General features: G+C 38.5%; 1 protein-coding gene across 5 annotated transcripts in view; it reads left to right on the top strand.

The window, feature by feature from the left end:
* Positions 1-26,717, top strand: part of ROR2 (receptor tyrosine kinase like orphan receptor 2) — a 160,770-nt gene that overhangs the window by 47,577 nt on the left and 86,476 nt on the right. The window contains exon 2 of one of the 5 annotated variants that reach the window (XM_080373141.1): positions 25,794-25,894. The exons of 3 other annotated variants lie outside the window; for them this stretch is intronic. In XM_080373141.1, coding sequence (XP_080229267.1) covers positions 25,794-25,894 — 101 coding nt within the window. Of the gene's footprint in view, positions 1-10,800; positions 25,895-26,717 lie in introns of those variants that run through there. One more of the 5 variants, XM_080373139.1, reaches the window with a different exon arrangement.

Below are 26,717 nucleotides of genomic sequence, written 5' to 3'. Positions count from 1 at the left end.
AGCTGCTGCCCAACAACAGCAGTAATGTGGTTGTACACTGTTCTGGGATTAGGAAGAGTTTGGCTGAAGAATGTGGGTTTTTAAAGTTGGATTTCTTGTTTATGTTCTTATATTGGCATTACAACTACTGCAGTGGAAATGCTTAGTAACCTTTTTAATCTTCACAACACCAGAAGATGAGAAAGCTAAAAACGTATGGGTAGTGAATGTAGAGACAACTTTTAAAAAAAAGCCCAACTTGTTCTGCTTTTTTGCAGTGTATAACTAGTCTGTAGAGTTAACTTCTTTAACAAGAAGAGGATTACGCTAACACACTGTCTAGCAGGGACTGTCTGGTTTGGAACTGGAACTGCATAAGGCTATCAGCTATAAGCAGACAAAATGACCAGATAAGTAATGGATTAATCTTGGGGGAGGGAAGAGAGTGTGTCATCATTTCAGGGTTACCCACACTGCAGAAAGTAATTATTCTAATGTTTATTAAGTGCTCATGGCAGTGAGATTGTTACCCGTTTTGACAGATTAGGTGGGGAGGAAATTTGGGCTAACAGCCAGTAATCTGAAACAAAGCAAAACATAATGATTATTTCCATGTAACACCCCATCCCCCACACACACGCACACACATGCACACATGCACAGTCACACCCATCCCCCAGTGAACAGTATAAATTTCCTTCTGAACTTTTTCTTCGTGATAAATGAGTTCTGTACTGAAATTCTCCTACTGGAATTAAATTTGAAGTGGATGAAGGGTGGGTAGCTCATCATATGAAAATAATAAAAAGGGTTTGGGAGGAAAAGGAGTTTCCTGTCTTTAGATTCATGCAGTTTGTGTTTCAATCTGTGTTTCTCAGAAATAATTATGCTTCCATGAAGTACTTTCAAATTGACATCTATGCCCTCTTTAGAAACTTCAATTGTTTCCGAAGAAAACTATTGGAAAACATTACAAAATATGTGTCAGCAACTGAGGGAAAGAAATTGTATAAATAATAGTGAATGGTAGGGGGTCAGGTCACATCTTCCCCGTTCTGGCTGTCCAGCAGACAGTTGTGGAATATGCTATCATGTAGCTAGACTACCCAACGACCTATTAGATGTACAGAAAGCATGCTGTGGGAGCATACTGTGTGGATTTCTTTATGGTTGCACCACTTAGAAGAAGCTTCCTGAGGTTAAGTAGCAGCACAGCAGATTTTTAATGAAGGTTTAGATGAGTTTAATAATTCTATTGGAAATCACCTAAAGCTAGTTTCAGTGCAGAAACACTGAAATGAACTGATTTATCTTCTGGGGCTTTTTTTATGATTTTCTTTGGTTTTTTTTTTTTTTTTTTTTTTTTTTTTTTTGGCAATTGATGTTGTATTTTGGTCTTAATATGGAAAATACCAAAATATTAAACTACATCATGGAGGAATCTGATCTACAAAACACATAGTTTTGATAGAGCAATACTGGAGAAAGATCACTTCTGATAACAGGATGATAGGACAGAATTGAAACAGACTCAGGTGTAACATTTTTTTGAGGATAGTGCCTGTGTAATGACAAATTTATTTTTTTAATGTGTGTCAAAAAAATGACACACAAAATTTTTGCTATAGTTGAAGTTAATTTATTCAGGTTATTTAATGTTTTTTTTGGGAGGGAACCAAAACATCCGAGGTTATTAATGTAGGTGCAGGTTAAATATCTTTAGATGTTAATGTTTGTTTATTTAATTATATAAGTTGTTTAATGTTGCAAATTTATAACCACTTATCTAGAAGAAACATGTACTATTATATTTCTGTTTCACTACTGTTAGTTGCATTATCTTGGTCAATCATTTGTGTTTGTTAGAGGAAAAATTCTTCTGCAAAGTATTAGAGACACTAATATTCGACTCTTATCTTTTCTGTTAAGAAGAGATTTAGTGGTGTTTTCACTTTTCTCTAGTTTATGTAAGCCTGAAGTTTAAGACTGAATACTTTTTCTGAAAGTTGGCTCATGCGCTTAAACCTGGTCTGCAGTATATCCACCCATCGTTAAAAGATTTCCAGCTTCACCTTTTTTCCCCATGTGAAGGTGAATGGAAAAAACTAAGTTCAGGAATTAACACGCCCTCTTCCCTCCTCTGCCTCTCCCAGATTAAATTAGCCTCTGGACTGTGATCAGAATTTACTTTCATCTCCGGCCAGCATGACTTCAGGCCTAATCTAGGCTCAGTGGGTGTCTAGGAGTGACAATTGCGTATTAGTTTTGCTCTTGGTATTGCTTATTGGAAAATGGTATTGCTTATTGGAAAAGACACCGCTTGACAGCACCTCTTTAACAGCTGTTAAAGACAAATTCAAGCATGTTAAACCAGGAGGGGCTTTAGAAGAGGGCTGTTGGCTTCAAACATTAAAAAGATGAGTTGCAGGTTCTTCTTACTTGTTCTGTTGTTTTAAAGTGCTTCATGTCTGCTTAGGCCAGACAAATAAGATTCTACTCATTGCTTTGCTTGTGTCCTTCGAATGAAGGCTTCATGTATACGAGTGTTTCCTCCAGGAACTGGGGAATTGTACCTCAGACCTGCTAGTACTGTGGGTCCCTCAAATTAGCCATAGTACACCCTTACTCTGTCCATTATCTTCATTTTGTCTTTTTCTTTGCCCATGAGGTGTCTACTTTGTGTCCAGCAAGTCTTCCACCTCTTCCACCAATTCCCAGACAAATGTTGGTAGCTATTTCATTTCTATCAAGCTTGTATCTGGGAAGAGGAGGTTGGTATAATGACTATCTAGGGATTTTCTAGGAAGGACCTTTAAATATATTAGAAATTAAACACCTTCTTTTAAAATGAGGGGGAAAAAAAATAGAAAAGAAAAAAGAAAAGCCAGTTCCTTGCAGATATTTCAGTTGTAGGACAAACCCCACAATGATATACATAAAAGTTTAGGGAAAAAAATAAAATTTAAAATAAAAGGTGGTGTTGTTCAAGCTCGTGTTCTAAAGCAGGCTATATGTACTTCAAACCAGTCCTGACAGATGTTTATCTTGCTCCTTAAATCTCCGGTGAATATATTGTGTGTTCCTTTGCTTACCCATCCTCAAAATAAGATACACTCTCCTGGTTTCCAACCCAAAGACTCTGGGCTACAAATTAGGCTAATTTCTCCTCCTTCATCTTGTAGTATAAATTGAAATAGATGCTCTCTGTCCTTTTTATAACAATCTTTTATACATTGGACAAATGCTTACCTATGTCTTTTTATGCGTAATCCTGGTTATGCAATTTTTCTTTATGACTCATGTTTCCTGTTGCTTTTGGAGCTGTCTGTTGATTATATTTTTTTCAGTGGTGCCCAAAGTTAGACAAGGACCTTACCACTTCATCAGCAAAATAATTATTTCCAGTTCTCATCAAGATCTAGTAGACCAAAATAATCCTCCCTGGCATCTCAGTATGATAGCTCTAGTACGATTTCTTTAGGTTTTAAGCCTTAAGGATCTGTGGTCTACTTTTTTATTGTCTGCGGCAGCCAGAAGTTTTTCTGCATTATTACAACCTGAGTAGTTTTTCCGTATTTTTTATTGCTGCAGTTTTTAAATGTTACTAAATTTTGCATATGTCAGATGCTTTTGAAGTTCATCTTTTTTGATGTTAGGCCCTTCCTCCTGTTTGTAAACGTCATTTTTTGTCAGCAGACTCTGAACCTGTTCCTCAGGATGCTTATGCTGCCTCCTGCATGGGAGTTGCTCACAGGTTTGATACTCAGACTCTAGTCTACCATTCAGGTTACTAATTAAATTTTATAGAGTAAAATTCAATACAGTAAATCTGTGAAATCCTACTGGAGCTTCTGTTCCGATTTAACAGCAGATAATTACTCTGCAGGCAGGCAGTTTTTCAATGGTGAGTCCACCTAACCAATCTTTTTGCCTATGTCCCAGTTCTCTATTTTGAAGAGGTCAGAAGCAAGCTAGTCGAGATAAACTGCATGACTGTCATTCAGACATGCCTCCCCAGTTCTGACAGTTGCACAACCATGCAAACATACCAGCTGCTGGTAATCTAACCTTGTATGCCCACATGTGGTCCTACCTTTGGATGACATACCCATCATACGAGGTGAGAACTTGGAGCACTGCCTATATCTGATGGGCCCTTGAGAAAGAGCCTGCTGGGAGGAATTTTGTGGGACAGAGGATGACAGATCAGTCCCTGATGATGACCTGAACAATAACTTGATTTATATAGCATTTGCCCATTCTACCTCTATTCAAGCGTATGATCATACTCCTTTATTAAAAACACAAGTCACAACTAATCAGTTTTTAAAAACATGTTTCAGGAAACAACTTCTACCTCTTTCTTCTTTTGTTTTGTTTTCATTCCCAGTTAAGTATGAACCTTACTTTTGATATTTTCTTTAACAAGACAGCTTATAGAGAACATATTTTTGCTATCTTATGTATCCATGCTGCTGACTATAACTCATTGCATGCTTTAACCTTTCTGATTTTACCCATATGTGTTTCTGTAATTCCTCTGTACTATGAAAAATCATACATCACATGTTCCTATTTCTAAATTTATTGTAAAAATTCCTTTTATATTTTGTAATTATAAAGAAGCTCTTACCCAGCTGCCTTGGTTCCTTTGCTGTGCTTCTTGTTTCTTCTGTGCGAAGACAAATTCTCTCTTTAACTCCTTTTACTCAAGATTTTAATCCCCAGGCACTCTGCTTACCGGTATTCTGTTTGTTATTGTATCCCTTTCTGAATACAACATACCTTACTGTATCAGAGTGTTTTTTGGTTTTTTGTTGTTTTTTTTTTTTTTTTTTTGATTTGTCAATGTTGTTTCTTTTTTTCTACAGAATAAAGAATTTGTCATTTTGTGACTGCTAGTTTGGCTTCTGTTTCTTGACTCATCTCTCCTTTGCTTAGAGTTAAATATAAATCAACCTCACCTAAGAAATCGTCTCAAAAAAACTTGTTGGACTGACTTGTATATTCTTTTTTGTCTTTTCTCCTCTTCAGCCATGGATTCTTGGTGAAGTCCTCATTACTATCAACTCTTTTAGTCTGGATGCCTCTACTAGTTACTTAAGGGAAAAATGTCATGCATTTCTCCCTCTGATTGAGTGATCTATAGCAGCTCTGCAACAAGACATGATTGTCCTGGCTCTTTTAGCATTTTATATTTTCTCAGAGATATTTTAAAGTCTGCTTCTCAACTCTTCCTGAGCTTCAGAGCAAGTGTATGCATTCTTAATTTACAGTGTAAGACCTTCTCTCTTTTTTTCACCCTACATTTAATCAGCAGGTTCTTTGCACCCCTCCACACCAATTCCAGCCCTCTGATTTATCCCCAGTCTTTGTGAGGTGGATTCAGTGGTAATTTTGGTTGATTCTGAAGACTTGAAAGTTCTTCCTGTTGATTCTACTTATGACATTTCTGTATATACATCTCAGATGTTTGCCTGTTGCCCTGTTATTGTCCCTGTTGTCTCTCCTATGACCCTCATAAATTTTTTTGACTGAAAAATCTAGTTATTTTCGACACTCAGCTAGGGGGTCTTCAAGGGAACCCCATTCCATGAAGTTGCTGGATGCTGTCTGCCAGAACTTAGGCCTCCTTAAAGCGTGTCCCACTGATTGTTCAGTAGTAGAGGTGTGCAGTATTATTAGTTTTGAAACTACCAGCTACAAATCTAGAGTGAACTCCAGTAAATTTTTCTTAATGCTGTCTTAGTTTCCTGCAACACAATTATGGTTAAAGAATACAACAGCAGTTTAGTGTGAGTCAGCATGGAAACAAAAGCTAAAGCAGGTTTAATAGTAATTGATTTCAGTGATTATTGGCTTTTGAATATCTGCTGTGGTTCAGATGGAATGATTTGTGTTCTGTGACAAGTTTTCAATAACCATATTCTGATTAACTGTTTTCTGGCATATGATTTTAAATGTTCCCATGAAATGCATATGGTGACCTGCCAACCAAGGAGAATCAGCAAAGCTGGAACAGGGTAGGTAGGGCTCAGTGGGTGTCCTAGCTTCCCTTCCAGGCAGAAGACAGAACATTTCTAGGGGATAAACAGTAATTTGCCTACTGTTTTCTGCTGACTCAGAGTCCTTTTGTGGCTTGTTTGTTACACAACACTGAAAAGCAAAATTGATTTTTTTTTTCCTGCTCTTTTTTTCTCTCCCCTGATGTACTCTTTGGAGGGAGGTTGTTTGGCAGCACAAGTTAAAGGTCTGGTATGTATGCAAGTAGGGATGGGTGGAAGAATGGAAGCAAACAAGGGAAGTGGTAGAAATACAAATGTCTAACTACACAAAAATAATACTTCTGCCAAAGGGCATTTTTATCCATTCTGCTTGTAATAGCAGACTTTAAGTATTACTCATGGGGATGGGTCTGTATGGAACCTGGAAGTGATTACTTAAATGGGAACATAAAAGGACTATTTGTGCTTTTTTTTAAAGAGAAAGAAATGGAAACTTTGAAATATTTATAGCAGCTTATGCCAAGTAGGCTTGTCATCAACTTAAACTTTTTTTTCCCCTTTCTCTTTCTTTATAAACTGGAGAAGATTTATGAAAATAAGGATTTAAGGATAAATCTCTATATGGAATAGCTGTGTGAACATAGTCATCTCTGTTGCCTGTATATTCCTTCATGATAAATGTAAGTTTTATGATTTTTCCTCTTGATTTTTGGATAGTGGCAGTTATTTTTTCACATTACTTATTTGCCCCTTACCTCATTTTCATGTGAGTGATTCTGGCTTCGTGTCAGGTTGCATAGGCATACATCTTCATAGCTACCAATGTCTGCTATGTAGCTACAGGATGTCTGTCTTGATTTTCAAGCCTGTGAGGTTTATCAGCATTTGGTTGTATATGTTTTCCCTGTTCTCATTAAACTTTCATGAGGATCATGCATACCTGGGTTTCTATGCTCAGAAATACCTTTTAAAATATGACTGTAGGTGCCTTCTCTCAAAAACCATCCTGTACCATTTTGGGACAAATCCTGGGATGCAAGAGTCCACAATTGTATCTGCTGGCAGGCCTTGTACAGCAATCAGTGATACAATATTTTTCTTTTCTGTTCTTTACATCTCTAATGAAAAATTGACCCATTTCTCTCCCTTGATCTCCAAATTGGATCATTTTACTTCTTTTTAAGGCAGTTTTATGAGCAGTTTAAGGGACTTCACAAAGAGGAAATTAATGCAGAGTAATATAAACAATGTAACGAGAAAAATAAAAATGTGAATGTGAAGCTCTATTAAATGCACGTAGCTGCAACGTGAAGTTGTGGGGTGGATTGAGGCCTCAGTTTACAGAAAAAGTTCTTGGCTCTTGCAGCGCAATGTGGAAAGCTTGCTGTCAATACGCTATGCTTGTGGTTCCTTGCTCAACCAGTGGCACCAGGAGTTGGTCCAAAGGCGGGGGGCGGGGGGGGGAGATTTATTTCCTTTTTCCCCCCCTAAAATTTATTTGATATTTTATTATGTTAACGTTTTAAGTGCTGTTGTTCCATATTTGAATCATTATGGCCTTTGAGGTATACCTTGTTCTTGTGAAGTATGGATATCATCAGGATCCTGTGCAGTGTGTGTTTCCTGTATCTGTATTTTAATGTATTTTTTGACCCTCTGCCCAGGATTTAGTTATTAAGTTTTTCTCTCTGCTGAGAGACAAGTTAATCTAGTTTTCACTTCAGAGCACACATAGAGACCTCACCATCCCTCAAGTTTTAGTGAAGTGCTGTTGTAGAGCACGTAGCAAAGGCAGCAATATGTTGTTCTTTTATCCACCTCTTTTGTTTGGGAGCATGACATTTGTGACTATTTCATCTGACAAAAAAACCTTACAGGTATGGCTTCTGTAATTATAGTATCAAAATGGCATTGACCACATATCCACTTGGTTTATTTTCATTTTTCTGCCTGAAAGATACTCTATGTGTCCACATTTCACTTTTTAAAGAAACACATGAAGTAGTATGTTTCATTCCATCTGGCAGTAGAAGTGTGGAACCAGCTGCCAAGGGGTAATGGGGATGTTGGTTACCAAAATGTAGTTTCAAGGGTACCCAAGGAGTTGGATCCTTGGTTTGACACAGCCTGACCTTTCCTATTAAAATGTACTGAGCAGCAGTGCCTCTGGGGTGATAATTGCATGGATTTCAGGTGGGTTCAGCCTTAAGTCTTAGTTGTAGTCCCCAGGACAAGAACTTGTAGTTTGTCTTTGTGACTGAAAAGTATCTAACATTTCAGGTTCTTCCACAACAAAGATAAAGTGTGTCGGGAGCTGCATGGTGTGTACCAGAGTGATGAGAAAAAGAGAGAATTCTTCTTAGCAATGTCTGGATGTAAAATTTGATGGAATACGTGCTTTCAGAAAGGCAGTAGTTTACGTTGTCATTTAAAAATTTGTCTTACATATCTAACTTGACCCTTAATTTCACTCTCTGCTGAAAACAATTCTGTGGGTATGCAGTTACTACCTGCCTTCCATGTGAAGAAGCTGCAGCTTTATCTGGTGGTATTCTTTTTGTAGTGGTAAATCTGTTACTCTTCATTGTAAATTACTGCTTTGTTAACACTGATCATAAATGTTCATCACAGGCTGAGGGAGAAGAGCATTCTGGCAAGAAGAAAGAGTGGTTCTTTGTATTCCTAATTTACCGCTTTTTTCCCCTCAGACTTGGGGACCACCTTACAAACAGTGTTTGTCTAGGGAAACATTACATTTTTGAAAGGGGAGAAGTGATGCTTATTTGCCCTTTCCTTGTTTATTATTGATTAAGAAGGTTAGGAATGCTCTTACCTTCTTATCAGTCTGTCTTTCTTTTTTTTTCCCCACCAAAACTGCATTATGGCCATTTCATTGCTTTGTTTCCTTGTTCATTGTCAAACAAACCCTTGTGAATGTTGAGTGCCAGTTAAGGAAAATAACCTTAGAGCCTCTGCTTGAAGTCAGGATATCAGATCCATGATCCTCGATATAAGACAAAATGCAATATGTGGGCTGTATTTACTTTGCATTACTTGCCACTGCTCAGTATTGAGAAAATCAGGCCACAGGAGGAAAAGACTGGCTAGTTATTATCTCTTGCGTCTCAACAGGACATGTATAAAAGAGTGTCTCATTCCTGTGTCTGTATTAGAAAGCTGTTGGAGCTTGCATAGTGTGGAAGTTTCATAGCATGGTTTCTGTCAGAGTAGATCTTTTTACACCTGGGTCTTCTTGAGTTAATGCTATGAAGTAACCCAAGCTGAAGTGGCTACAGGTCTTCTGTGGTAAACATCCTGTCCTTGTCCTTACCGCTTAACATGAACTGCCTGACGACTGAAAACATTTAGGGGATAAAGTAACATAGGGTAGATTTTCAACATTGTCATTCTTCTCAATGATTCCTTGCCCTTTTTGGTTAAGATATATATATATATTTTGATAGCTTCCAAAGTGATCCAAGTAGAGGTAGCTGCTGAGGGTTACAGCATAATTCCTATGTTTACCTCTTGCACCATGGTGAGGGTCTTACAGCCATATTTTTAGAAAAATGCATCTCCAATTTCGGATGCTCTGGTTTTCTTCCCCTTGAAAAATACTCACCCTGGGAGCAGGGCTGCCTTCAATGTTGTCTTTCTTTCCTAAGTGCACAGATAACCTCTTTAGCTAAAAGTCTGACTTCCATATTCTTGTTTCCCTTCTGTGCTAAAATATTGCAGTTTCTTCCTGAACAGAGAAGGCTTTGGATGTGTGATTTTTGTCAATATATGTTTAAATCCTAGAAACGAGGTTTAATTGTAACATCAAGTGAATTAAAATCCAGATGTTTCTTTTACTGTATTCTAAAGAGAATACTTATGAAAGTTTCAGCTTTGTGTATCTTATGGTAGGGTCTCAGTTACATGATAGGTGGCAGTCTTAATAAATCCAGGTAAAAGGCACAAGGTAACAGCTTCTCAGAAGACAGTTCTCCCTTGAATATGGTAATATATTATAAAATGCTGAGTTATAAAATTACATTGGTGCTAGAAAATGTAAAGGATCCCCTTTATGAATAAATCCAAGGCTAATGCAGGACACTGAACTAGAGACACCTGGTCTGTGAAGTCTCTCAAAGAAATTCGCTTCTCACAGTTTCGTTGTGAAATGAAACAAATCAATGTCAATGGATAGTCTGTGAATACTCAGCCTGTATACTCATTGCTCCTCCAAATGCATACTTAATTCTCCAGATTGTATCAAAATAGAAGTCACAGAATTCACAGCAAACTCTACATTAAGTTAGTATTAAATTCTGTCAAAAGTGCTTGTATGAAAATGGCCTTCTGCATTGAAAATGTGTATCCTATTACATACTATGTTACATATGCTTGGATTATGTTGTATGCATCTACATGCATACATATATACGCTCATCATACATACCCCTGCACTCTTACCTATGGACACCAATCAGCACAAAGAAATACCGCTCATACTTCACCACCTGCACACACATCTTTACACCTCCCTATGATGCCCCTCACCTATACAGACACATATTTACTATGTACTGCACTGCACACCCCTAGTCAGACACAGAAACACAGACCTCTGCACACACTCCCTACATACTCCAGACACATGCATCTACACATACTCCTATGCATACATGCACAGCTGTACACAAACCCCATCGCACACTCATACAAACCTGCACATACTTTCAAACATATATACCTCTCACACATGCACCTATATATCTTTCCACACATGCGTGCACCTGCACACAGTTCAACGTGCACCCCTATACCTTGCACACACATCTGCAAGTGACCACTCATTTCTACCCCTGTGCACATACCCTGCTATGTACACGCCTGCCCTACATGCACACCAACACCCATTCAGAAACACAAACACCAAAGCACATGTGCACCCCACCATACATGCATGTGTGCGCACACATGCATGTATACACAAATATCTACCAGCTCTGTAAGTTAGGCCTGGTTTTAAATCTAAGAATAGGCTTTACAATTCAGGTGCCATTGAGGATGGTGTATTATGCTACAACTACATCTGAATAACCACGCTGCCTTTAAAATTTGATCCAGCTTTTATTTATTTGATATATTTTTAATATTTATATTTAAAAATTTTAGATTTTAATATTTTATATTTGAAATGTTTATAATTTATATATTTTTAATTATTTTATTTCCAGGTAGTCAATAAATGTTTGGTGGGCATTAAGGAGAGAAATCCATCTTCTGGCTTGGCTTTTGGGGATAGCTTGAGCTCAAAACAGGAGTTTTTATGTTTTTCACCAGTGTGAGGGGACAAGGCTGTGATTACATGCCTGCAAAGCACAACCTCACATGATGCCGTACAGAAACATGCCAGGCAGCCCTGATGGCTGTGGGCAGTGGAAATCTTCCAGCTGCTTTCCCCCACCACCAGCATGAGCGATGCTGTGCCGGCTTGTGTGATTTTTATCCACATCACTGCTCTGTGTTGTTTCATAGGCATGTCTTTGATCAACCTAAGAACTAAACCATTGAATTAAAATGTCCCCCGAGCTGTGGGGAAAATCACAGGCATTTTCCTGTTAAGTTTTAGAATAGAGACATACTTAAATCCTTGCTGACAGACTGTAATCAAGAGCGTTCATCACCATACAAAAAGATTCAGACAACAGTTTCACAATTTACATTGAAAAAACCCCAGACTACAGTGAAATTAACTGTGTTAGCCAAGGGGATTCCACTGTAAAATTTTACCAGTTACAGTGAAATAACTTCATTTTTCTTGTGCTACAGAAAAATGTATTTTGCCTTTCCAGAGGTCTGTGCAATCTAGTGTTTATGAAATGTTTATATCTTGAATGCAAGTCCAGAAATGTTTCCTGCTCCTTCGCAGGTGCAAATGAAGAGTGGAGAGTAGTGATTCTTACCTTTTCTTGCATTCTTTGCAAGCTAAGTAGAAGAATGAGTCCCTGTATCCCGAAGATCCTGAATGCTGTTTCTTCATTCTCCTGGTGTAGTGCAGCAACTTCCTATAGATAAAGGGCAATCAAGGTTTCTTCAGTTCTTTTTGGTGATTTACAGATTATAATTGCCTCTCAAAGGAGAGAAGACCGTAACTCACTGTAGGCTGTGCATCAAGTGTGATCTATTACTGTGGCAGGAGTCTCTTATTCCTGCTGTACAGCTCTGTACCATTACTGAACCTGTGCAAAACCTGGGAGTCACAGACTGATGACAAGCAAATGACAGGAATGTGGTAGCAGCTTCTATCTTAGGTTTAGATACTGTGTTTGCCAACTTTAGTTAGTAAGAAGACGTAAAATGAAGAGGTGCTTTAAAAATATCCAAGGTTTGCTCACATAATGAGCATCCATGGGAGGAGGATGAAAGGGATTTCTATTAAGAATTCTACTTCTTTCTTCAACCAAAAAGCTTTTTTTTAAGAAATGGATTTAATTCAAAAGGCAACCCTTCTTGAATACTTTCTGCTTTGTTATGGGTGGCTTGACACTTTTACCAGAGATGCAGTTACTTCATTCTGGATTGCTTGTGTTTTTAATCTTCAGTGGTACAGGTGGTAATTTTCAATATGCAGTTAAATTTAGTGGCTGTTGTTACAGTGTGCATAAATGATCGTTTTGTGTGCGTTCTTTCTCTTTTACTGTTGTTTTCTTACTAGGTTCTGAACACCTTTATGGTATAAGGATTACACATGAACGTAACTAGCAGTGCAAAAAAATTACTGCAAGAATTTGCATCCCAGTCCTGCAAAGGATTGCTTTTATTAGCTTTGAACAATGAATAGATACTGCAGGAGAAAGACCTCATTATGGATTATGCACTAGAAGTTATAATAAGCTATTTATAGTAAGTCAAGTTTTAAAAATAATTCTCTCCTTCAGTTCCTGTCATGTCATGTCACCACAATAGAAAGAAAAAAAATCTTATGAACACTTCTTTTTTTCCTGAAACTATAGAGTGACTGAAATCTTAATCTGAGTCCCATGCTTTTATTTCAAGAAATAATTTTCTTGGTCCCAGATTATGAAGGTTTTTCAAAGAAAAAATAAAAGTGAGATTAGGAAAGAGTAGTTGTATTCTTTTCCACTCTAGTTTGTTTGAAACTAAGAATATAGTTTTACAAGGACTTCTTGCTAAATTTTTGGCTTTGTTTTTTGGAAACCTCATTATGTGTGGAATATTTGTCTCAGTAACCAGGACATACCAGCGAGCAGACATTGGGAGAAAGCTAAATAATTCAAATAAAAAAAAAATCCATATTTCAGTCTTACATTTTTCCTGTGAGATTGTGTGTCTTGAAATAGTTAAAATGTTGTTCAAAGACATATAAATGCAGTGTTGGTCAATTTAAATTTAACATTGTTGCAAACTACCCTTGTACCAGTTCTCATTTTAAATTTTTGAAATGGTATCCCATACAAACATCAGTCTCATGGAGAGTTTTATGTTTCCTCTTCTAGGCATCAGCATGCAAAGAGTTAGATTTGCCATAAAACTCTGCAGAAAGAATTCAGCTACTGTAGTACAAACAGTACTCTTGTGTAGGAAGATAAACTGCAGAGGGCTTGGTGGGATGGGAATCCTGGTCTGGTTTTGTTCTGCTCTTTTTTTACATGAAGAAGTTATTAGTTATGCTACCCAGGATTTAAGAAATCTGGTTCTATAAGAAAAGCAAAGGTCATCTTGTCTTTTCATTTCTTTATGGTGTTCATATGGTTCAGAGGCTTCATCTGTGGTTCCATCTGCTGTGCACATGTCTTGGACATCCCCCAGTCTCAAACCTTAACAGTGAGACTATGACTGGAGAGATTATTGAGAAGTACCTGAAGAGATCCGTAGGCTGTATGACTTTGGCGTAAAGCCTTGCTGTAGTCAGTAGGCATGTGTCATATATGCTAACTGGAAAACATGGAGTGCATCCCTGTATCATATGCTTCCCAAATAAGCTCACTGATACAAATGCATTTCAGCTTACAAAACAGCTAGCTGGCATTGTCAGCGTATTATATGCCCAAAAGGTGCCCAGCATCTTTGTGTCTAACCATAGTCCCACAGCTGAAGTTACTACGAATCATGTCAAGTGGCGTGTATGATCCTTCTGTCCTATTTCTTTGCTGCCTCCTTCCTTCTTACTGTTTTCTCTTGACTTTCCTTCTTTATGTGTAGATGCCATTATAAGGCAAATTTTTATCAAAAGGTGTGTTGAGATCTGAATATGATATAACTACATGTTCTCCTGTGACGTAGTATTAGAAGTAGTATTTAATATTTGATAAATGAGCTTATGATTTTTCTTTGTGTTAAACACTCACTCAACAATTGAGAGCAGTATAAGAACTATAAATTCATCCTGAAATGAATAAGCAGCACATGAAGCTCAAAGGACATTGGTCTTACACATTCATAACTGTCTTTCCTGGTTTGTGAATGTGGCTCATGAGTTTCAGATCCCTGGTGAAACTGCCATTTATGCTGAGATAAGCAGAATTAAATAATCCATTCTAGAAATGAAAAATACATTGATTTAAAGGATAGTCTCTTCATTTCAGAGCAATGGATATTTTTCATTTTCTAGCAGAAAAGGAATAAAAAATGTACCTTTGTTCTTTGTGAAATCTGAAATGTGTGTGTTGTATAGCAGGACTTAAGAAGAGCTTAATCGTAGAATCATTTACGTTGGAAAAGACCCTTAAGATGGAGTCCCACCGTAAACCTAACACTGTCAAGTCCACTACTAAACCAGGTCTCTAAGCCCTACATCTACACGTCTTTTAAATACCTCCAGGGATGGTGACTCAACCACTTACCTGGGCAGCCTGTTCCAGTGCTTGAGAACCCTTTTGGTGAAGAAGTTTTTCCTTATATCCAATCTAAACATCCCCTTCTGCAACTTGAGGCCATTTCCTCTTGTCCTGTTGTTTGTTACTTGGGAGAAGAGACCGACCCCCAGCTGCTCACAGGCTCCTGTCAGGCAGCTGCAGAGAGCAGTAAGGTCCCCCCTGAGTATCCTCCTCTCCAGCCTAAACAACCCCAGTTCCCTCAGCTGCTCCTCCTAAGACTTTCTCTAGACCCTTCACCAGCTTTGTTGCTTTTTGGACACACTCCAGCACCTCTCAAATGCACAAGCAATACCTTAGCAAATTTATTGGATGTTTTCTTCTTCCAAGCAGTTTTTTTCTGCTTTCCTTCCCGGGCTTTGAGTAACTGCTGTTAGGCTAATGTTTAGGGCCTCTGTGGCATAGACTGTTTATAGCAGATACTGTGCTGGTGGCTGAAATTTAGTCCTGAGCATCATCACCAGGATACTGCTTGCACCAAGCACAAATTCTTACATTGGGAATATTTCTATACCCATTAACCAGAGAAATAATAATCTGCTTTCATAGAATGATGCACCTGAGGAAGCTGAGCATCGTTCAGCTGGGAGGAATACATGAACATAATGACTCCCATGTGCTATATAAGCATTCATACAGTGTATATATGTATATATGCTGTTACAGGAGTTAATTTTCTTACAGAAATTGTTGTTCCATCCACTTTTGAGAAGTCTTTTGTGTGTACAGGCAGCAAAGTCCTTATACGGATATATACTTGATATATATCAATCAGAGCTGTACAAATGGGGATGCAGTGCTTGACTGTAACAACCAGCAGGCTGTAACAATGTGTCAGAAAGAAGCTGGGATTTAAAATATGGGATGTTTATAACCACAGGTTCTTGTATGTACACTGACTTTCCTGAAGTTGCCTGTGACTCACTTTGAGCAGATCTGGATCAGTAATGTGCACTTTTTCAACAATTAACTTAGTCACATTAATGTGAATAGCTTTTTTTTTTTTTAAAAAAAAAATTATAAATCCTCATGTTTTCCAAGGCTCTGTTTAAATACTCTCTTAAAACATTTGCTTATTTTTCTGGTTAAGAAATGCACCTGTTTTCTAAATATTTCTATTTTCTGGTATTGGTATGGTCATCAGATCAGATCACTTCTGTTTCCAGAGCAGTTTCTGACATCTCTTACGGCTAACCTGCTGCCCTTTTCAACTGTCTATAATAAGACTTCATTTTACTTTCTTAAATCCTTGTAATTTCTCTTCACAGCGCTCTTTCTGTTCCCCTTCAGTTCCCCCTCTCTTCAGTTTTGGCTTTAAATCTTTCCTGGTCCTCCTCTGCATCACATTCCAGAGATCCTGCTATGTTGTCTCTTTACAAGATGTTGAATTGTAAGATTATGTAGTTACCACCTTCTCCTGAGTCCAGTAAGTGGCTTTTTTAAAAAATACATTGAATATTCTCTTTACCTTAAAACCCCTTCGTACACCAGAGATACAATTTCTTCTGCCTTTATCTGTGTCTTTAAGATGTATTATATTACCACTCTGCTGTTTTTCTTTCCCCCTGAAGTATGCTTTCTGTAACATTTTTGTCCCAGTCCATTTTGCCTAGTTATTCTGTGTGTAAAGCCCTCTAGAAAAATACAGTTATGTAGTAATTCCTCTGACAGTTGTGCTTCCTTTAGGTCTTCACATCTTCCTTTCTCTGAAGATATTTGTGTAGTCTGTCTATTGTCTGGTATTAAATTCTGAGCTTCTTAGGTTAAGACTGTAATATTTCTTCATTCTACAAATAGTTTTTTTTACCCAAAGTTAGTTTTCCCCTCTTCTTCCTTTGCAATAAAAAGCTTTGTGTTGCAAACAAATAGAAAATTCTAGTGACAACTGAGACAAGATAGTGGCAGAAGTGTGTCCAAGAAGAGTTTCACTTAAAAACAATCCTTCTTCTAAGCTTATATGAGGATGACTTCCTTGGTGTACTCTGCATTACCAAGTTGAGTAATGCAGAAGGACTTGAAAGAAAAATGTTTAAGCTAAATTAAAGCCTCCAAGTTATCAATTTAAGAGGCTGGTGTTCGTTTGTGTTAGATGTTCATCTCCCAAATGTCTTGTGTTCTTTGTGTTAATACTTCAAGATTCTAGTTTTTTTTCTCTGGTGCTGCACCATTTTATGTACAGTTGTTACAAACCAAGTTAATTCTGTAACTTGGTACAGATTTGGCATAATGGTATTCTGGTCCTTTTGATTTAATACAACTCTGGAGTACTGGTAATAGTGTTCTCAGTTCTGGATAAATTGTTAATGAGACGTGGTTTCATATATCTTTCTGCAGCTGAATTAATGTGTAGGAAGTGTTGCTTTCCAGGGTTAGACTTGCACATCTGCTTCAACTGTGAGTGGTCAGAAGTGTGACCTGGAGAGTTACGGGGCTGCCAATCTCACTCTGTACTGATTTCCCTGCTGAAACTATTGGAAACTGTTGAAAGGCCTGTAATTGTGCTTGGTTTTTTTTCTCAGGCTATGAAGGTAAGCCTTGCTACCATGGAATGATTTTAACAACTGAGCCTTGTATATAAAAGGATCAGTGATAAAATTGTTTTTCTGATAGCCTGGTAAAAAGGGTATTTCAATTCAGATGTTCACATCTTGCTTTTCATTGTAGAAGTTCATTTAAGCTGTTTCCCTCCTCCCCTTCTTGCTTAGACGTAGCCATCTAAATTTTCCATAGCTGCATTGTTGATGGCTCTTTCTTTCATCCGTTACTGGTTTTGCAGCTGTTCTGGCATTTCCTCCTGAAATTATTCTGCTTTGAAAGGTCTCTGATGAAAATATTTCCAGACTGTTATGAAGTTAACTCCTGTAACCTAGTGTTAAAGATGTGCTTTGCAGGGGTAGGAGTAGTAGATTGAACACACGTATATTATAGGCTGTAGGCAGGAGGAGGTAGCCGTGGTGCAAGACCATTCCTGGGGGGTCCATGAGTGGACCACAACAGAACTGGGTGCCCCCAAAAGACCACAGCCTATGGGCAGCCCAGGCCAGGTCAGAAACAACTCTGAAAGACTGGAACCCAGAGGTGGCCCACGCTGGGGCAGGGGCATCAAGGAACAGAAGGGCAGAAACCATCATGTTAAGCTGCAACAAACTATTAAGCATATGGCAGCAGAAAACAGGATAGCAGACAAAAACCATTACGTGCACCCTGTCAGCTTCCTATACTGCTTTTTGCCTTGCCAGAGCCGTGTGAATGGATTGAGTTTAATCTGTGGCGAGTGTTAGGCAAACTGAGACTGGGAAAGGACAACGATATTTCTTTATATTTTTTATATATATATTTATATATATATTTAATATATACATATATTTATATTTGAAGTGTTTGTTTAAGAGTTTCTGTACATCCTTTTTCTCAATGCTTAAATCAGTTACCAGAAGTTTGTGTTGGATGGCAGAAACGAACTGAAGTAAAATTTCCCAATTCCAGTTTTGCCTACAACAGGATTTTATTCTGAAAAAAAATAAATACAGTTTTTCTCCAAGTGAAGAAGTCAAAGTACGGGTAGAAAAATAAATGGAGTGAGACTGTGTAGCACAATTCACTTTGTATTCTAGCCTGTTTGATGATTAAAAAAAGTTTCAGGCAGTGGTGTGTAACTGTTTAACACTCTGACCTATGCTAGATTTTCTTCATAATTCTTCAAGCCTGGGAAATTGCTGTGAAGGCATTTAAAGTATGTAGCTTAATGATTAAGTGCTTTGCTTTTGGGTGCAGGCACTAGTTTAATTTTAGTTTTCACTGTGGTAGTGATACGGGGAATACTGGCAGCGTGTTCCACCACAAGCGTCCCTGGCGAGAGAACTCTGTGGTGTCCTGCAGCAGTACCTCTTAAGTAGCTTGAATGCCTTTCTCTTTGGGGAGGAACCAATTTCCTTCTCTTCATTAAAGGGTAGTACTGTGGTACATTGCAAGACATCTACCCATTACAGTGCTGGTTCAATTGCATTGATCAGGAAGGGTCTTCTGCAGTAAGGTACAAGGATTATTCTTGCAAGAAGTCTTTGAGGGTGCAGTGACTTTGACAGGAGAGTATGCGATAGTGTTAACACAGTGTAGGAAATTAAAAAATCATACACACCTGTGTTTTCATTCTTGTAGACCTAATTTTGATTTGAATGGAGATGCAGAGAATAAGTATAGGGAGAAGAAAAACAGGAGGTTAATAAACCATGTAATATGTTATAGTACCTTCCTTGTTTGTCTGCTCAACCTCACAGACCCGTATGATATGTATAGTAAAATCTCGCACCAAATCTTAATCCTAGCACCATTATCTGAGGCCTAAATTTAGCCTTTGAGTATTCCTTTCTTAGCCCACCCATAAACAGAGAAGTTGTTGCCGGCAGACATAAGGCAGAGCAACATTCTTGGGTTGAACTGGAAAAGCAATCATTTCCTGGCAGAGAACACACTTGATCAAGTTATAAAGTGGTTTCACTTGAACAGAGCCCATGCTATCAACTTTTATTAGGGTACTGTTTATCTTGGGCCTTGTGGGAGTAAAGAGAAATGGAAATTTTAGGTTAAACCCTTGTGCTGCATCTAAAGGTTTGTGCCTTTATGATATATGGGACTGGGGAGAAATGTTTTATTTAATTTTGAAATTACTTTCTTTTCAATTTCGAAAGTGCCTCTTGTCAAAACAATGTGTTAAAAATGTAGAAAAAAGGAAGAGTAGTTCTATTTCAGAAGCCCACTGCTGCTTTGGTAGATGGGCTTAAGAATTAGGTTATGCATGTGTCTGAAAGGTAAGCTGCATGCTTTCAGAAAGAAAAAGGGGCTGTATACAGGTTTTATTACAACCCTAAAAGCTATGAACTATGTGCTGTAGAGCAAAGGTTGTATGTTGCTGTGGCCTAGCTGAGAAAAAGAGTGGTGGCTGAGATTCACCAGGTCTATCTAAAGATCTAAATCTAAAGATTCTTCACCTTTAGCCTCTTCATCCCTGTGCCTAAGTCATCACTAAGCCATCAATCAGCCAAAGATTGTCATCTTCAGGTGTGTCTTCACTGCAGCTAAGTCTTCACCAGGGGTGCTGGGATCAGCTAATCTGGTCTTTTCAGAGCAGTGTTTGGATGTCTCCAGGTAACACTCCCCAGAGCTCCGGTGCTGTAAGCACTGAGCAGAGCCACCCAAGCTGGTCTTGCACTGAATTAGCCCACGTTCAGCACATGTATAGATTTGATGTTGGAGTTAAGCTGGTGTAATGTTGCTGCTGCTAAAAGGGGCCATCACATTCCCCTCTGTCCCCAGCTGTTCTCCTCTGGCGTGTTTCTGGATCAACATTTTTTCCAGAATTTCATGTGAAACAGACAAACCAGGACCCTGTGGCTGAGGTGACATGCTTGTCACCTTCTTGGTCAGGCAAGACCCATCTGGGGTATATCCTGCTTGGGTCAGTTCACATCTTCAGGATGAAGTGCGAAGCACATTGCTGGCTTCTTATTTCCTCCTACTTCTGGCGTTAACCACTATGGCTCTTGGTGGTCATATTCTGTACTGTCTCAGGGACTCCGTTTTCACAGCCAATAAGTTGTAACAGGGATCAGCTGGAAGGGAAAGAGTGGAAGTCCAAATTCTTTATGAGCTGTTGAACCCAAGGGGAAAAAAGCAGGTTTCCTAGGACTGTAAGGAACCTCCTGCATCTCTGAGCGGTTTTCTGCTGTTGAAGGCACTGTGCCATATAGCCCCTTTCTTAAACTTATCTAAGTCTGTATGAAGAACAGCTAATATTTTCTTGCCTCTGTTACTCACATTGGAAAGGCTGTTCCAGCACTTGATTGCTTTAACAGGTAGGAATCTTCAGTTTTGAGCGTAAGTTTATCCATTGCTTGTTTCTGTCTATTCATTTTTCTGCAAGCAGTTACTTCTCATCCTGGGCTTACTTTCCTGCAACTTTCCAGCAGACATGAATTCTCTTTGATTTTGTTTTGACTGGAAACAAGCAAATCTTATTTCCATGTATTCCATAAGTACTGTCTCTCATTTCCTTTTCCTGCATCTTTTTTATTTTCTGTTTCATTCTTTAATGTATGTGATATTAATTCAAGGTTCTATGTAAGGTACACAACATCACTATTTGCTCTGCAGTGTTGCAGTGTCGCACTTGATGTGTTTAAGGATTTTATTTTCCTATTTCACATCTGTGTTTTACTAGTGTGTTCAGGTTCATCTTCACCTTAATTAAATTATGATTCCTCAGTATAGTATGGAATTTTATGTTAGTCCTAACTCCGTGATCTCTTAATTTTGATATTGATTCATTCTATTTTTCTGATCCAGACCTCAAGGTCATTCTTCTTGGGCATTTTACAGTGCCGTCAATGTGCATTGTGATTATGTGATTTCAGCATCAAACTTCTGACATTTGTTCCAGCTTTACTAGTGAAAATATTAAGCAAGATTGGTCCAAGCACCAGTCTGTGTGGGATCTCCCTAATGTTCTCCTGCAGTCTTAAAGTCATTTTGCCTGTACTTAATGCCATCTCTTTTTCAGCTTGTTATTGTAGTGCCTCATTGTTCATCTGACACTGTGTAAATTTCCATATATCAAATGCTTTAGTTAAGCTAAACTAGAACACATTGTCTATAAAATCAGTGTTGTTATTAGAGAAGGATATTGAGCAAAACTGGTAGAATTATTATAGATCCTATGGTGTAATTAATTTAGTTTGCAATTTATCTGCATACAAGTATTCTTCCCTTAAAAATCTGTTCCAAAGCCTTGCCCATTAAAGAGGTCCTGACCTGGAAATGCCAGAATTACATTTTGGTTCCCTCTGATTACACTCTGAATCCTAGCTGTATAAGGCACAGTCCTGTCAATTACATCTTTTGCATATCTGATTGGTTTTCTCATTCATATTAGGACTTTCCCCTTGATTTCCATCCTCTGCTTATGGATTTTTATTTACCTGTTGCTGTACACTTATATGCCTGATTTACCTTCCTTTGTGCATTAGGTGTAGAAATTACAGATGCATCTCAGCCTTCTCCTCATTGCTCAGTCAGCCTGACTCATCAGTCACACCAGCCTTACTCAGAGAAAATTGTTTCCCCAGGTTTTCGAGCAGAGCTGAGCTGCTTGTTCTGCTTGTCTTTACATTGCACCTAGCTTTTCATGGCTGGTTTCCTGAAAACACAAAGGTAAATCCAAATCACAGAAGAAATGCTACTTTCCTTCCTGTACTATCCAAGTCTTTATAGCAAGGGTAATTGCAAGGCCTCTCTGTTGTCCCTCCCCTTCAGAAAAGGAAGGGGAGCAGTAATGATTGTCAAAATAAATTTAATCATGTAAGGGTTTTGTTGTGCTGTGGCACTGCCTTTGTTTGGTCTTTTGAGACAGTGCTTCCGTGACTCTGCTGTTTCATGAATTGCTGTTTTCCTTTCCCCGTGTCCTTTAGAGAAAGGAAGGAAGGTGCCTAGAGTGTAGGTAACTCTGCCAAAACTGCAAAGTCAATTTTCAGTTACTGTGTTAAGGCAAGTATTATCGTAGAGGAGGCTGAGCTGAAGTGTGATGCACAGGTAAGGAGCTACATACAGTGAGATATTTAAGTTTTCTTAAGAACATTGTCAAAACGTGGATCAAGGAGAACAAAGAAGGTGGTGAAGCTACCTCTGAAGGACCAGCAGTGAAGCCTTTGCAGTCTTTTTTATCCAGAATGGTCAGCAGTATGATATACTAGATCAGGGGTCCTCAAACTACGGCCCACGGGCTGGATACGCCCCCCCAGGCTCCTCAATCCGGCCCCCGGTATTTACAGACCCCCCCACCCCCCCTGCCAGGGGTTGGGGGGAACCAAGCAGCCGCAGATGGCTGCCTGCCACTGCATCCGCGCACCGGCCCCCTGGTTAAAAGGTTTGAAGACCCCTGTACTAGATCTTTACTGGATGATTCATCTGCACAGCATTAAGTTCATAGTGTTTGCCTTCCATATAGCACAGAAAAAGTTTTGCAGCGGATGCAGGCTTATTTTTATGATATAGTCTACTTCTTACTGAATAATTACAAAGCTCTTTCCATAATATTCTTTCATCTTTGGGTGGGTGAGGATATATTACCTGGAGAGTAAGCTGTTGCTATGTGCCGTGCTTGGATCAAAACAGAAGATTGTTTCAGTTGGTGCAACATGTAGTTCTTTAGTTTATGGACTTCTCATCAATCTTTCATATGTATTTCATCTAGCTGATCATCTATTTTTTTCTATAGGCGGTCGGTTCTTGTAGTGTTGGCATCTTTGAATATTTATTGTATCTCTGCTTTGGATATCGCTGGATTAGATGTCTGGTTAAAGCAAGGCTTTTGATACCACTGTAAGTTTTAAATCAATGTTTGATCAAATTTACTGTTGATCACCTACTTTGAAATTGCTTGCAGTTCTCTTCCTGGGTAGTATATATTTTCGATGACCCTGTTAAGGAAGTTAGGTATTCTAGTGTGAGTATTTAATAAATTTCCCTGAATCACAGTGGAAGTTTGGTACTGTTCTCATCTGCAGAAAGTGAAATGAGGTGTCACAGCAATGGAATTGATACAAATACTTATGGCAGCAAAAGTAAAAATCAATCACTACTTTTTGAGGGTCTGAAGTGGGAAGAGGAAATTGTCACTAAGTGAAAGAATGCTCACCAGTAAAATTCTCTTACCAATAACATTGTTAACTTGCTTATTATGGAGTAAATAATATTCAGCTTTCTACATAAAGATGATACTTAATATCATGTTTCTGTTTTCTGGGAGAAGTGTGAAGGACAGTATGTGTTCAATTACCATGTGTATTAGAGTGGTTAAGTAGCCTCTGATCTTTGACTTCCTTTTAGAAGGCTGTGGAGGAAGGGCCACAGATGGTGAGGAGGAATTCTCATTAGGGCACCGTTGCAGAGAGTCTATGAGAATCCAGAACAATGTGTTGCACAGAGTGACAGCAAAGCAGAAAGCAACCAAAAAAAGAGTGACCTAAAGGGAGAATATAGTGGATAGGGAGCTGTGAAAGGGAAGAGAGGAGTCCAAAACAAGGAACGAGAGACTGTGGTGGACAGTGTGAATAGGTTTAGCTGCCTCCCCATCAGAGGAGGGCATGAGGTAGAGAGGGTAACAGCAACCTTTCACATCCTAAATGAGAACATAGGTAAATGACATTTCCTTCTGACAGTAAATTTGCGTTTTGTGTTTCTTCAGCTTACATTTTTAACCTTACAGTGATGAAAGGTGAAGAGCTGTAGGTTCTCTGGCCTTTCTCAGCTCAAGTTCCGTTTTTAAACAAGAAGTTAAAAAAACCAGTGTGATTTATTATAGTTTTGGTGCCCTGTCACTGGAAAAGTTAATCTTTGTAAGAGGTTTGCTGTATCCAACACAGTCCATAGACACCTGGAACCAAACTAACATGAATACATACTTACTTTAATGAATCCATGGAAATATTTTATTTTTTTTCTCAAGGTTTTTTGTTTTATTTTGAAGATCATAGTTACTAAAAGATGAGATTTTAAATGAAGAGCCTCTTTTCTAAAGGTGGGATGTTTCTAAGCCATCATATCAGTGATCCCGCATGCATGAGTGTAGCTGAAGTGACAGAAGAATGTTCTGTGGAGAGGAAGGATCGAAATTCTTATGCTAACTTCACTGGGGGTGAAAATATTCTGCCTTATTCTACTTTTAAATATATACATTGCTTAACTTGGAACACAGAATAAAAATAGACCCTCTCACCTGATTTCACCTGTATCTCAGACCAATGAGTGTTTCCGTGTACTTCATCACAGCCCAGGGCGTCCTGGGCAGGCGATGAAGTACAGTACTCTCTCTGGCAAGATCTTCTTCATGGGAAGACTGTATAGTTTCGTGGCCATATCCTTTTCTGGCAGTGCTATTCTGCAGTGCAGCCATTGCTGCTTATTCGGATCTCTGGAGATCCCACGTGCACCCGTGCAGTGAACTGGGTTGGAAGAGTGATTTATATTAAAAATAACCTTCCTCCCCGCTCCCCCCACCCCCCCTCCTTTTCTGGGTTATTTTTAACCTGGTTAGTTGCTTAATTCAAATCACAGTGTGGCTGGATAGACAGTTACACTGCTACCATAGACATACTGAGAAAAAAAGGGTCAGGACAGGGGAGGTAAAAACTGAGACAGTGTGGCCTCTGAAGCAAAGGTCTCTGAACATGCTCGGGAAGGGCTGGGCTGGCAATCAGACTACATAGAAACACTTTCATGTAGAACAGTCTTTTCTGTGATTTGGGAAAATATTTTGCTAGGTTGTTACGGATGTGTATGTGCCATTAATAGATACGAATGGATTGAAAGGGGGCTCAGAGAAAAACAACACAAATAATCAGACCCTGTGTATATGTGTACAAATGCATGAGGAGGATTGGTTAGATGTGAGCATTTTGAGGAAGCTGTGATGACGTATGGCATAGGAAGGTGCAAGCTCAGAAATACTTCTGTTGTGTAAGCATCACTGTTAGTAAGGGGTATGGTAAAATAATGAAGCACAACAGTAAACCTTTTTTTTTTTTTTTTTTTTTAACTGTCAGTGTATCAATGTAATGCATTGTACCATCAGAAGATTTCTGTCACCGTCAGGAACAGTTTCTCAAGGGAGGTCCCATTTCTTGGAACTCATAAAACTGAGCTGAATAAATACTAGAAAACATAGTATATGCAAAAATTCTTCATTGGCAGAGGTGTGAATGACTGTTACATATTTACATTTCTTAGCAACTGTGAATTGTAGGTAGCAAGTGCTGTTGAAGACCACAGAGGAATTTCAGATGGGAAATTCAAAGTAAATGCAGAGCATGCTGTGCAGTTATATTATTGGCCATGCCAACTACATTTTATCTGCCTGTTTGTTCCTTCATAGTGCAAGCATTCCTTCACTATGGTCAACTGTGAATGAGATACTGTGCTGGATTCCAGTGAGGCTTGAGGCTTGTAAACTCTGGAAAGCAACTGACATTGGAGGTCAGTGTGTTATAACATTTAACTACACTATCTGCTTATAACAGGAACATCCTTGTGTAAACAGAGATGCTGCTGATTGGAAAATTTGGAGGCAGAAATTTTCAGCTAGTTTCCTGAACAATGGTGAAGTGGTTTGTAGCCTTTCTGTTGTTCGTAATAGAGCAGACACAGGAAAGTATAATCCTGTACGGAACTATCTGTACAGATTTTCAGCCCTCTCTAGAGTACAGGTACTTGTCAGTCTTGGTACTCTAGTACTGTAAATAACTGATAGACTTTGATCTTTTCAAGCAGTGTGCATGAGTATCTCATAATTTATTTTAGTTTTTTGTTTGCAACAGTAAATACTGTTAAAAAGTACTCTTCCACTTCATGTCCTTATGTTTCTATTCAGGTGTGTTGCTCTTGTGTATTTAATAGTACAAATAATGACAATGAAATTGAAGGGCAAATCTGAATGAAATTTCACCTACAATTTGGGCTCATGCCCAAATCCTGGTTCTGATTGTGCCTGGCTTTAATTACGCTGAATTCCTGGAAGCTGCTATTAGACCATTCCATTCCCAAATGGTAAAAGTATCATGAAATCAAATTACCTTGTAAGGTTATGTCTGCTTTTGACTCAGTACTGGAAAAATTAGGTTGCATTTGTTTTTTGTATCAAACTCTAATTTTCTTCAAGGCACTAAAGAGGACTAGATGTTAGGCTTGCTTTTTAACCCATCTGTGTTAAATATACAATATGGAGATACGGTTTGAATGTACTTGGTTATGTTTTATGTGTAGCTATGGAATTTGAGACTCGTCTAATAATTGTCCCTTT

Source organism: Falco punctatus, assembly GCF_963210335.1.
Source record: "Falco punctatus genome assembly, chromosome: Z".
In the NCBI taxonomy this organism is placed as follows: Eukaryota; Metazoa; Chordata; class Aves; order Falconiformes; family Falconidae; genus Falco; species Falco punctatus.
This window is presented reverse-complemented; position numbering and strand designations above follow the sequence as displayed.